Source organism: Oryctolagus cuniculus, chromosome 9, assembly GCF_964237555.1.
Source record: "Oryctolagus cuniculus chromosome 9, mOryCun1.1, whole genome shotgun sequence".
NCBI classification, from domain to species: domain Eukaryota; kingdom Metazoa; phylum Chordata; class Mammalia; order Lagomorpha; family Leporidae; genus Oryctolagus; species Oryctolagus cuniculus.
Window position 1 is genome coordinate 126,351,952 of NC_091440.1, and position 14,104 is coordinate 126,366,055.

General features: G+C 39.5%; 1 protein-coding gene across 10 annotated transcripts in view; it reads right to left on the reverse strand.

Moving 5' to 3' along the window:
* The window catches only part of ERGIC2 (ERGIC and golgi 2), a 50,937-nt gene that overhangs the window by 11,486 nt on the left and 25,347 nt on the right, over positions 1-14,104 (reverse strand). For 8 of the 10 annotated variants that reach the window (XM_070049595.1, XM_070049594.1, XM_070049593.1 and 5 more), the window contains 4 exons: positions 11,714-11,815; positions 10,409-10,504; positions 5,338-5,393; positions 3,260-3,358 (listed from right to left, as the gene is read on the reverse strand). In XM_070049595.1, the coding sequence (XP_069905696.1) occupies positions 3,260-3,358; positions 5,338-5,393; positions 10,409-10,504; positions 11,714-11,815 (353 nt within the window). Of the gene's footprint in view, positions 1-2,045; positions 2,138-3,259; positions 3,359-5,337; positions 5,394-10,408; positions 10,505-11,713; positions 11,816-14,104 lie in introns of all 10 variants that reach the window. The other 2 variants (XR_011379048.1, XM_070049596.1) reach the window with 2 other exon arrangements.

Here is a 14,104-nt window from a genome sequence, read left to right on the forward strand (position 1 = left end):
GCTGCACATAACGACTGACAAATACAAGGCCTTCAATAATATTAGCTGGATGAACGAACTTTCGACACTTTTTAAAAGTACAATGAGCATATGGTAAAACACATGTTTTAAATGTATGGTTCAATACATTTTGGGAAATATATCCACTCGTATGATCACCACTACAATCAAACCACAAAAATCTGCCAAACCTCAAAGCGATTCCTTCATGCCCCTTTGTACCAGGCCAACCAGGGATCTGTCTTGTACTGCCATACACTAGTTTTGTCTAGAATTTCAATAAATAGGACCATACAGTATACACTTTTGTGTGTCTGGCCTCTTTCGCTCAGCATCAAAAAATTTCTGTTTACCTGTCTCTTACCTCAAGTGAATTCAAACTGAGCAAGGAGAGAGGTAGGGGTAAAAGTCTCTTCAAAAACTAACACTAAACAAGCCTCTACCAAAACAAAGTCAGGCCTGTTTCAACTTCACTTACTGCACCTCTTACATGTACCACTGCAACATCTAAAAACCAACTTTGTACCAGTTCTGCTATTAATGTCAACTTAACATCCTGAATATTCTCCTGGATAACAACAGAGCCAAAGGTGTCAACCATGTCCCACACCTACGGAGCACTTATCACTTACCGATGGCCTCCAGATTCATCCCGGGAGCCATATTTGCCATAAGGTAAACGGCTCAACCTGTGCCTACTTTGGAGGTGCTGTGAGAATTAATTCTAGGGCTGGTATGGTACAGCAAGTTAAGCCCGTGATGCCTGCATCCCATATCCAAGCACCAGCCCAAGTCCCAGCAGTTGCACTCCCCATCTAGCTCCCTGCAAACAAGTGTAGGAAAGCAGCAGAAGACTGTCCAAGTACTCGGGCTCCTGTCACCGACACTGGAGATCCGGATGGAGTTCTGGGCTCCCGACTGCAGTATGGCCCAGTCCTGGCCACCGCAACCATTTGAGGAATGACCAACTGATGGAAGATTTCTCTCTCTCTGTCATTCTGCTTTTCAATTACCTAGAATAAACCCTTAAAAGAATAATTTCTATCAAGTCACAGCACTGAAAGTCAAAGGTATGTAATTATCACTTATGGAAGAAGATAGAAATGAGAGTAGCAAGGCAATAACCAATGTTATACACAGGGATGGGATAATTAGACAAGTGAAAATTAAGGACAAAAGAACCACATCACATGTCAAAAGTGAAGTGCCAATGCAATAAATAAAAACCAACAGGAGTCAAAGAACCATGATGGGAAAATTCATAACCCGTGGTCAGATGACTACTGAAGACTAAACTGCCTAATGTTAATTCAGGACAAGCTTATTACATTTGTTGGAGAGCTTAATGACCAAAGTAAAAAAGCTACTGGATCAGGTTTGTATTGCAAGCTGCAGACTGCTCTGATCCTGAGACTGAAGGTCCATCCAGAAGAGCACAGCATTAGGGATGCACCTGCTCAGTAAGCAGGTTTTTGAAGAACCTCAAGGAGGGGACAGCAATAGGACACCACAGATTGATTACATGGATTTTTTTCTTTTTGGAAACAGAGATCCAAGAGAACATTTGACATGAAGGGAGGAATATGCCTGTGTTAAAGCTTCCAGGAACCTACTGACACTCACCTGCTGACAGACATTTCATAAACGTAATTCTCGGTAGCTCTTAGTTGTTAATAATTTAGGAGTAACTGGACTCAAACAACCTCTGAATTAACCCATTTATATTTAGAAGAGCTTCTGTATAAAAATTTGCAGTTCATTTTAGGATCCTGAAACAAAGTCTTGACCAACACATCTTCAAATGAGCATCTCTTAGCTAATATATGCTGCACTTCAGTGTAGAATGCGTATATATGATTGATTACAATTTAGATTTCACTGAGTGAGGTTTTAAAATTTCAGAATGGTTTCTTTTCAAACATTTCTAAACTTATTACAACAGTACTTTAAGTAAAATACCTTTAATGTACCTGATTATAACACTATACTGAGTAAAGAATATTAATAAATTACTGAATTTGATAAAATATTAAATCCTTAATTACACTTTTACAGACACTGAAATTCCAAGCAGGTGAGGATGCTTCAGAAGTCTTCAAAAGGTCCAACAGGTGGGGTATATCACACAGTATGGACACTTAAATAGAGAAGAGACACAACTCTTCACAAAAGAGGAAATTAGACTACTTGCTACAAAACCAAGAAAATCATACTTCCAATTTTTGGACAAACTGATACTTTCAATAATAATAATAAAATAATAATAAAAGAAATAATAATAATAAAAGAAAATAATAATAATAATATTATAATAAAAGAAAACTTGGGGCCAGTGCTGTGGCGCAGCGGGTTAAAGCCCTGGCCTGAGGCGCCAGTATCCCATATGTGCGCCGGTTCTAGTCTTGGCTGCTCCTCTTCCGATCCAGCTCTCTGCTATAGTCTGGGATAGCAGTAGAAGATGGCACAAGTCCTTGGGCCCCTGCACCCACGTGGGAGACCCAGAAGAAACTCCTGGCTCCTGGTTTTAGACTGGTGCTGCTCCAGCTGTTGCAGCCATCTGGGGAGTGAACAGTGGATGGAAGACCTCTCTCTCTGTCTCTACCTCTCTCTGTAACTCTTTCAAATCAATAAAATAAATCTTAAAAAAAAAAAAAAAATAAGGCCAGCGCCGTGGCTCACTTGGCTAATCCTCTGCCTGTGGCGCCGACACCCTGGGTTCTAGTCCCAGTTGGGGCACTGGGTACTAGTCCCAGTTGCTCCTCTTCCAGTCCAGCTCTCTGCTGTGGCCCAGGAGGGCAGCAGAGGATGCCCCAAGTGCTTGGGTCCCTGTACCTGCATGGGAGACCAGGAGGAAGTACCCAGCTCCTGGCTTCGGATTGGCGCAGCACCAGCCGTGGTGGCCATTTGGGGAGTGAACCAATGGAAGGAAGACCTTTCTCTCTGTCTCTCTCTCTCACTGTCTATAACTCTGTCAAATAAAAAAAAAAAAAAAAAAAAAAAAACATAAAAAAAGTAATGATGCTATAATGTACTACTTTTGACTGTATTACCAGTAAAAACATTCTGGAATAACTCCAGGTTTCTTAGGTAAATTTCTCCCAAGAGGTTTCTAATATAACAACCCTGCATTTCAGAACTCTGAACCTACACAAAGAAGAAAATTCTTATAATGCTGAAACTGTATTACTGAAAATAAGTATTAAAGCTGTAAGAACTATTTCCTATATCTAACTTCCAAGAGTAATTATTCAGTACTTACGATCTATAGCAATTTTTTCAGTTCCATCTAAAGGATTGATGATTCCCGGAACAAGTTCTCCAAAAGACAAATGATCTATTCTGTGAGAGAAATTGTAAGCTAAAAGGCAAAAAGTAAAAAGCAACTAAGTAGAGAAAATATATTATTCAAAACTATGTGTTAAGACTGGTTTATATTCTTATCTATTCTCAAATGAAAATATCAAAAATGCGCAAGTAGAATAATGCATACTTAAAAGTACCTTATTTTTAATAGAGAAAATTAAAAAAGAGAGAATGATCCAACATGGGAAACAGGCCACACAGCAGACTCATAGAAGGACAAATGCCCTAAATAGCACTCTGGCCTCAGAATCAGCCCTTAAGGCATTCGGATCTGGCTAAAAAGCCCAGGACAGCACTTCAGGTATGGAAAGCCAAGACACTGTGGCAAAAAGTGACCTACCTGAAAGGTCTCTGTGAGTGAGATCCCAGAGGAAAAAAGGGGCCATCAAAGAAGGAGGTACCTTTCTCTGAAAGGAGGATAGAACTTCCACTTTGACTATGGCCTTGTCTAAATAAGGTCAGAGTTTGTGGACTCAAGAGGCTTCCATAGCCTTGGCAGCTCATGACAAGACCCTCGGGTGATGACTGACATCATAAATAAGAGTGTCAATTGTTAAATCAAGAACAGGAGTCACTGTCCACTTGCTCCCCATGTAGGACCTCTGTCCTTAATGAGTTGTACTATGAGACTGAACAGTAAAACTAGTCTTCAAACAGTACTTTATACTTTGTGTGTCTGTGTGGGTGCACACTGTAAAAATCTTTACTTAGTATAGAGTTGATCTTCTGTATATAAAGATAATTAAAAATGAATCTTAATGAAGAATGGGATGGGAGAGGGGGTAGGAGGTGGGATGGTTTGGAGGTGCAAGGGCGGGTTTGGGTGGAAGAACCACTATATTCCAAAAGTTGTACTTATGAAATTTATATTTATCAAATAAAAGCTTTCTATAAAAAGATAAAAAACTACATTATTTTGAGAAAATGCACATAAATACATGGGAATTAAATGCATAAGAAAAGGTAAATAATGATAAATTTCAGTATCTCCATTTTTATAATTGCATACAAATTAGCTTCTAAGAAATAATATTATAGCTAATTCTCATAGCCACAAAAATGTCTTTCCTAATTCTGATTACAATATAAGAATATTAGGTGTTGCTAGAACTAGATGATATCCTTATAGTCAAATAATAAAATTGATCACTCACATTTTTAATACACTTTACTGCTGTGACCAAACTGATTTTCTATGAATTACTTGTTTTGTTCTCTAAAGCAGACTTCAAAGGATTTCAAAGAATCATTACACCAAATTAACTTGAATACTTTGTATGTATGAGTGAGTATGATCAAATTTAGACTTACAAGCTGAAAGAAATTTCAATCGCATTTTCCTTGTCCACAAAAATTAGCAGAAATATTTTCAAATTGACATAAAGTATACCTACGCTTTCCTCCTGCAATGGTTTGGATGTTGACTGTCCCCTGAAGGCCTATTTGCTAATCCCATGGTGGTGTAGTGGGAGGGGGTGGAACCTTTTAAGAGGTGGGGCCACGTGGGTGGCCCTTAAACCATTGGGTGTGTGCCCTTGAAAGCAGTTTTCATTAGAGTTGTTACAAAAGCTTTATTATAGTCTTGTCTCTTTCCTAGCTCACCATCTGATGTTCTGTGCCTCCAGAGATTCTTCCAGGAAGACAAAGATGAAGTCCCTAGGCCTTGCATTCCAGGAGTCAAACCAGACCTCTTTCCTTTATAAAGTTGGCCTGCCTTGGGTACTTCACTCTAGTCACATGGAGCTGAGTAACACACCTCTCTAACTTCAACAACTTCTAGGCTCTGAATGAAGAGAAATGCAGGTAGTATGAAGAGAACATGGGATAATGTCAATATATTTTAACTACTGTCTCTTTTCAGTGGATCTGTGTCTTCAAAACAGCTCACTCACAGAGCTCTGCCTTATGCCTGCACTTGAAAGCATACTTTCCTCAAGGCCATCTTCAATGAAAAGAAGCTGAGAAACTACTTACAGTCATGGTTGACAAGAGCTGCCAAGTGTGCATGGCCTCGGGGATGTGGAATTGCCCTGAAAGGAGGGGAAACAATATTAAAGTTACAGCCCTTAAACAGGGAACCAGCCTCAGAAAGTGAATCTTTTCAAAGTATACAATTGTTTGTAGCACAAACTCACGTAACAGCATATTTCACTATGACTAAGCAAATTCATTCATCCCAGCAGAGCAGTAAATCAGGGGTTGGCAAACTTTTTCTTAGAAACCCAGATAGTAGGGCCGGCCCGGCAGCATAGGGAGCCAAAGCCCTGGCATGCAGCGCCAGGATCTCATATGGGTGCCAGGTTGAGTCTGGGCTGCGCCTCTTTCCATCCAGTTACCTGCTGTTGTGCCTGTGAAAGCAGCGGTGGATGGCCCAAGTCGTCTTGCCCTTGTACCCACTTGGGAGACAAGGAAGAAGCTCCTGGCTCCTGCCTTCAGATCAACTCAGCTCTGGCCTTTGAGGCTATTTGGGGAGTGAACCAACAGATGGGAGACCTCTCTCTGTCTCTCTCTCTACCTCTCTCGGTAACTCTTTCAAATAAATAAATAAAATCTTAAAAAGAAAAAAGAAAGAAACCCAGAAAGTAAATATTTTAGGCTTTTTGGGATAAATTAGTGGTTTTATGAGTTAGTTTCATAGTTGGAAAACCAATTTTCACAATCATTTTATTGAAATATTTCTATTAAAAGTGTTATAGTAATAATTGAGTACTTTTATTATATTACAAGTATCTTATGGAGAGATGACATTTTTGTTAATTGAGGCTTAGAGCTAGTACTCACAAATATTTACCTGTCAATGATGATCTACAATGAAATTTAACATATTTCATTTCTAAAAATATTAATCCCTGAGCATTAGTTTGAATTTCACTACCTGGGAGGGATTAGTTCTTTTGGTATGGCCTCTAAACATGGCACTACATTGTAGATCAATAACTTCAAACCTAAGGCAAAATTTCCTCAATTGCACAGTTAAATGGATTGTGAAACATGAACATTCCTATGCACTAAAATCAAAATTCAGAAAACACTTTGGGGATTATAGTTTGAGGTCAGAAAACATACCCAAGAATGAGAACAGTGATCTTAATTCCTTTTTTCACCTTTCAACAGCACAGGTTGTTAATGCATGAGAAGCACAGGAAGCTACTCAAAATCACCATTACTGACCAATGAAATAATTTTCCATAATAAAAGTCTCACGTAAAGACACTGTTTCTGCTTTACAATTTTAGGTTAAATTCATTAATAGTAACATGTCTGTATAAAAGTAATTTCAATAATAGTGGCTGAATGAGCTCAAAAATATCACAAAAAATGTTGGCCACTAAGTTATCAAACTGCTATGCAGTGAGGCAAGTCAGATTATTTGGCTTTAATTTTTGGCAAACATTCTTAGAAACGACAATATTTGCATTCAGGAGAGCAAATAAAGTTCATCATTGACACTACCAGTTCAAAATACATAATCAATAAAAAACATTGTGGAAAGTACTGCTGATAATATATGGATCACTTTAGGCTTTTAAAATCTTACATTTTTACAAAGTTTGAAATTTCTGCTCCACACAATTCCACCACCATCATTTCTAGCATATCTTATCCAAAACCATTTTTGGTTATACTGGATTTGTGTTCTCTCTACTTCTTTAAAAATATCCTCTCCTGGCCGGCGCCGCGGATCACTAGGCTAATCCTCCGCCTGCGGCGCCGGCACCCTGGGTTCTAGTCCCAGTTGGGGCGCCGGATTCTGTCCCGGTTGCTCCTCTTCCAGGCCAGCTCTCTGCTGTGGCCAGGGAGTGCAGCGGAGGATGGCCCAAGTGCTTGGGCCCTACACCCTATGGGAGACCAGGAGGAAGCACCTGGCTCCTGGCTTCAGATCGGCGCAGCGCACTGGCTGCAGCGCACGGGCCATAGCGGCCATTTGTGGGGTGAACCAACAGAAAAGGAAGACCTTTCTCTCTTTCTCTCTGTAGCAAGAAGTTCTATTGAATTTAAACATTCTATTTTAAATGTTCTAGTTTTTAATTTACTTTTTATTTATTTCAAAAAGTCTGAGAAAGTGATTAAGTGAGAGAGATCTCCCATTCACTGGTTCACGCCCCAAATGTGCACAACACCTGAGGCTAGGCCAGGTTGAAGCCAGGAAAGAGGAACTCCATCTGGGTCTCCTATGTCAGTGGCAGAGTTAGGATACCTGGTTCAAATCTCAGCTCTGCTTCCAATTCAAGTTCCTGCCAATACACACCCTGGAAGGCAGCAGTACTTAGGCCCCTCGTGGGAGACATGGATGTTATTCTGGGCTCCTGACTTCTGTCTGGCTCAGCCCTGGCTGCTGCACGTACGGGAGGACTGAAACAGTGCCTGGAAGATCTCTCTCTGTGTATATAAACCATTCAAATAAAATTAAATTAAAAATAAATATACTCTTTTTTGAAAAGAAATTAAAAAATTTATAAAATCACAGGTAAAGCAAACATGTTCTTTCAAAAAATAGAAAGGTAAGGATCAAATTCTATCAACCTTGTACTGAAGACTATATTCTGAGATTAAAACTGTTCATCTGGAAGTCAGAAACAGAATTTACCTATTTCTACCTAGTTCAACTGGTGTTCTGAAGAAACTGTTCTGCAAAGTGGTGAGAAGTGGCATTTTTGGTTGTCACAATTATTGCAGCAGTGTTGCTGCAGACATTTAGGGGATGACATCATGGGAAACAAGATATTCAGCAAGAGAATCTACAGCCTCACACAGAAAAACAATTGTCCTGGGTCTTGCATGATGTTCAAACGCTGCAAGAGACATTCATGTAACATGAAACACCCATTTACAGTCTGAGTCTGGAACTCAACTCCATCTAGCTATACAAAGTGCCTGTTTCAATGTACACTTTGTTCATAGTGTTTCAAAGAGTTAGCTGTTCACTATTTCGTATCTGAGAGGTACTATCACGACCTTCTCAAAGGTCAGGATTTAAACTGGGAAGGGGCCAGCACCGTGCCTAAGCAGGTAAAGCTGCTACCTGCCATGATGGCATCCTATATGTGCAACAGTTCAAGTCCTGGCTGTTGCATTTCCAATCCAGATCCTTGCTATGTGCTTGAGAAAGCAGCAGAAGATAGTCCAAGTCCTTGGGCACCTGGACCCAAGTAGGAAACCCAGAAGAAGCTCCTGGCTCCTGGCTTTGGACTACATAAGCTCCAGCTGCTGTAGTCATTTGGGGAGTCAACCAGAGGATGGAAGATCTCTCTGTCTTGTCTCTTGCCCCCTCTTCCTCTGTAAACTCTGTCTTTCAAATAAGTAAATGAACACTTAAAAAAACAATTGATAAAATTCTTTTGATTGATAAAATTGATCATACTGATAAAAAATTAGGAGAGGGTTCCCAGGCCATCTTTGCTGCATGACTGACAGTGTGAGTTTTCACCCAGGTAAAGGAGTAATACTGAGAAAAGGTCGCCACTGCAGAAGCTCATCTGGTATGTGTCAACATTTCCCTCTAAGCTAGTCTTGGAGTAGGATACTATTTCTGTTCAAAAGTATAATAAAATCCACTAAATGTGAACCAAGCATCATTTGTTGCTTTGGTGATACCAAGAAATTCCAAGATTCTAGCAGCAGACTGGGGGTGGGTATAACTGGGTCCTGGCAACAGGAACAAAGCAAAACAGTAGTTTTAAGGAGATCGTTGTAGATACTGAAATGCTTTCACATAAAAGCCTAATGCTAATATAAAAATCTCCTGCCAGGCTCTTTCCTGTTGTGTGCCATTGCCCTGTCTTAACATGAAATTTCTAATCCTCCTCTAATGTTCAAAGGTTGTCCATAATCAACCTTTGCTGACTTGCAGAGTCACGGAGTACCCAGTTACACAATCTTTTATCAACCATATTTTGCCTTTACAGTCTCAATACAACTATAAAGATATGATTATTAGTGCATGTAATGTTTAATGTTTAGATTCTCTTACAGGATGTCACACTATAAGGACTAAATATATTTTCTTTCTTCAGTTCCATCCTTGGAACTTGGTACTTTAAACATAACTACTATTTAAAAATTACCTTGAACAACTTAGAGAGGTTTTGCTCAGTCACAATTCAGAGGGAGGGAGGAAACCTATTCATCCATTCAGAAACTTACAGTTGTTTTCACTTGACAACTTCTATGCTGAGTGCTGTGATGAAAATAGGTGGTCTGAGAGTTCTCCTCAACTCTTAACTAACTTTATTTCAGTTATAGCTAATTTCCAACTGTATCAAAACAGTTACTACTTGAGGATTATATTTGAATGAGGACCACCAAAAGATTGAACTAAACAAAACTGCAACACTGTATCAAAAGGAACAAATGAATTCAAAAAGAAAAAATGAATAAAATGTCTAGACACAGTGCGCTGGCTACCAAAACGTGACATGGAGATTTTATTCCATATGTACCTAGACCTCATTTAGTACAATACGTGAAACAAAACAGGAGTGCTTTATTTTGTTTTCCAGAGTTTTTGAAGTTAGTAGTTGTCTCTGTCCTGAGATTTCAGACAGAACCATCAAACTCAAGACATTAAAAATAAATAATAGTAAGCCGGCGCCGTGGCTCAATAGGCTAATCCTCCACCTTGCGGCGCCGGCACACCGGGTTCTAGTCCCGGTTGGGGCGCCGGATTCTGTCCCGGTTGCCCCTCTTCCAGGCCAGCTCTCTGCTATGGCCAGGGAGTGCAGTGGAGGATGGCCCAGGTGCTTGGGCCCTGCACCCCATGGGAGACCAGGAAAAGCACCTGGCTCCTGGCTCCTGCCATCGGATCAGCGCGGTGCGCCGGCTGCAGCGGCGGCCATTGGAGGGTGAACCAACGGCAAAGGAAGACCTTTCTCTCTGTCTCTCTCTCTCACTGTCCACTCTGCCTGTCAAAAAAAAAAAATAAAAATAAAAAAAAATAAATAAATAAATAAATAATAGTAGCTACATGCTAACTGATTAGAAGGAATTTCTTTCGATCAAGAGCCAACCCTGTGTCAAGCATTTTCAGGAAGTGAAAAGAACATACTTGCCCACGGTTATGTGGAAGTTCCCTGCTACTTTGTTGACATAGAGGTGCCCGTGAATCCTGCACGCATCTGGAGACTGCAGCGAGTCATCCTCCCTGTCAGACACAGCACAGTGAGAGGGCTACACTCAGTACCGTTACCCTTTGCTGGGAAAAGTAATTGAGGATGAAGGAAAAAACCCATTAAGAACAATTTTGAAATAATGTTCTAATGTCAAGAGCAGAAAAGCAGCTTCATGGTCTGTACAGGTGTAAAACAGTCACACATCTACAAATGGAAAGAATTATATAACTGTAACATATTTATTGTATTTACACAAATGCAAAGTTCTATGTTCTTCAAATCTAATCAGAAGACTAAGTCCAATGACAGAAGAAAGATTAAAACCAAAGAATTAAAAAAAAAAAAAAAAAACATACAAAGAAAAAACCAAAGAATTACTCCAACAGACATCATCTGTTTCTGGCACTGTAGTGGCAGAGGAAAGTGGAGTAAGTCTGAGGTAGGGAAGGGCATACCACGTAAGTACAAACAGACACCACTTCCAGCCTAAGCAACTGTAAAACCTCCACATATTTTGAAGTTTAAATGATCATTTTCATGCTTGTAGCATTTCTGAATATCAACTATTCTATTTTATGAAACACAAAAAAGTTAAACAAAAAACAAAATTCCTAGTCTAAAATTAATTATCTTTGGAAGAGTATATGGGACGAATTTGCTCTAAAAACCTAATTCAGTTTTATATAGAGGTATACCCTATATATCAAATAGCAAGCTACTTAAACGAAAATCAAATATCCATGATAATCCTGATTAAAATCAGACTACTCATTCAAAAGATATCTGAGGGGCCAGCACTGTGGCACAGCAGGTTAACACCCTGGCCTGAAGCGCCGGCATCCCATATGGGCACCGGTTCTAGTCCTGGCTGCTCCACTTCCCACCCAGCTCTCTGCTATGGCCTGGGAAAGCAGTAGAAAATGGCACAAGTCCTTGGGCCTCTGTACCCACGAGGGAGACCCGGAAGAAGCTCCTAGCTTCAAATAAGCACAACTCCGGCCGTTGCGGCCACCTGGGGAGTGAACCAGCAGATGGAAGACCTCTCTCTCTGCCTCTCCTCTCTCTGTGTAACTCTGACTTTCAAATAAATACATAAATATTTAAAAAAATATATCTGAACAGTATAAAATGATTCTTTGTTTGTAAAAAAAAAAAATAAGATTTAGAAAACTTAATTGACCCCATAATCATGTCATAGTAAAGACATATAAAGAGCTGCACATTTAAAATACACATCTCACCTTGGTGGAAGTGCTGTTGAAGGGCTTTTAAAAGCACTTTTAAATATGACATCTTGAAGTGAATGCTCTTCTTGCAGCCTACTCTGAATCAGCTGCAGCATCCTAAAGGTAACACAAACAACAGTTCAGTAATTTAGAAAAGTAGTTCCAAAAGCCAACACTAACATTTTACAAAGCAATGGTTAACTGACTTACATTTACGTTCATAGGATTTTATTCTACAATAAAGAACCAAGTTCCCTTTGGTCATATCTTTGAAAGCAGGAAAAGTGAGGTAAGGTAGCCCGAGGTCCACTAGCTGGGTTCTGTTAGCCTCTCTGATTCCTGCAGTAGTGGCCATGACAACAGGGTCAATGAAGAAAAGCTTCCGCTGACCTCAGTCAATGCACCTTGCACGCGTGGATGCACAGCTGCAAAAGCCTTTTATTTTATCAGGCACTGATCTGAGTGTTACAGATAGGAAAATCTGCCCTTTCAGGGTCACACAGCACACCTGATGGACTTGAAGTGGTAGATCACTACAAACCAGGCCACGCTGCCATTTAAAATCTCCTGAGGCCCCCTTGCCCAAAGACATTAATCTTCATTCTGTGACAAAACAATCCTAAACAAAATACTATACTCTTCTTACATTTATTAAAAACAGTATCAACATAGAAAGCATTTGAGAAATGTTTCTTAGGTCTTCTTTTTGAATATACCTAGCACACAAAGAACATATAAGTGGTAGGAAAATATTTCATGACATTCTTATGTTCACAATAACTTAGGAAATCATTTATGCCAAACAATAAACCAAGAGTAGAACCTCTCTTCTGTACAATACTTCTATCACTGGGCCATGTTACCTTCCATCACTTTTAGCAGGAACTTAACATCACTGGAGGTTGTCATATTTTTACCCCCTTTAATGCCTTATCTCTAAATAGGTAACATTCCAAGTTGCCTGTAGTAAAGTTCACACTCACCAAGTACAAAGATTGCAGACATTTGGAAAACAGGGATGAAAAGCTACATAACAAAGGATTTTCAGGGTAATGAAACTATTCTGTATGTCACTGTTATGGTGAACACATACCAATACACATATGTCACCCTATAGAATGTACAAACAGCAAGAGTGAACCCTAACATATAGAGTGATGACGACATGTCAACGCAGGTTCATGGATGACAACAAGCGGGATGCTGAGGCAGGATGTGCAGATGTATGGCAACTCTCCATTTTCTACTCAGTTATGCAGTGAAGCCAAAACTACTCTAAAAAAGGTCTATAAAAATGTATACACACAATGTGTACACATACACATTCAACTTGGAAAAAAACTATGTACAAAATAGGTACTTTTAAAAAGAAAGCAAATATAGACCTGATTGTACTTAGCATCCCACTGTAAGAATATAATAGGCCTTTTCTCCAAGTGCAGGGAGGAGACAGAAGGACTGTGTACAACCCAACTAGAACACTGGTAAGACAAGGCTATTTAAAACCACAAATCATATTTATAACGCAAATGTAGTTTGGAATAAATCTCAAATCTAGACACAAAAAAGCAAAAACTGAAAGGTTATATCCAGGTTTGGACATACTAAAGAGAGACTAGATCCTAAATATTTTGAGAAGTAGTATACCAAGTGGGACAAAATTTAAATTTTTATCATATTCTAAAGGTAAACAATATTTTGGTATGCACGTTATTCAGGAAGACAGAAGGCCATGGGGATGTCTAAGTCACTTAAGTGCTGTTCAAGAATGCTTGTTTAAAAGCAGTACATGGTAATCCTGGAAGTTTCAAGAAGCCAGACACCACCTTCAGATGTGTGTATCTAAACACCTGGAATCTTTGGAATCAAAGCCAGCAGAAATTCAACACTTGACAGCTTTATGTCCTGTATCACCAGCGTGCACACTTGATGCTGGGCAATGGTCAGAGTTTCATGGAACCAAACTGTGTGTGTATGAAAGACAATTCTGTTCCAATCCATGGAAGTATAGAGAGAATTCTACTATGATGGAAAACTTCTATTATTTTAATAGTCAAAACAATCTGCCCCACTTTAACAGTCTTAAATGCTGAATAAAACTCCAGGTGAAAAGAAACATCTCATTTCAATATTTCTGGATCAAAGTAAAGTATTTCATCTCTGGATGGCTTTCTACCAGGAGCACTAGACACCCAGAAACTTCAAAACATTCAGTGCTCCTGTTCAATCACATTCAATTTCAACATTCACATTCAAATTTCTCCCAAATGGCAACAAAAACAAAGATCTTTGAAATATACCTAGAGACTAGGAGAAAAGATGACTAAGAAGTTTTCGGTAATAATCTTATTAGGTAAAACCTGGTAACCAGAAAAACAGCTATTTAAGTATGGGTGGGGCAATCAC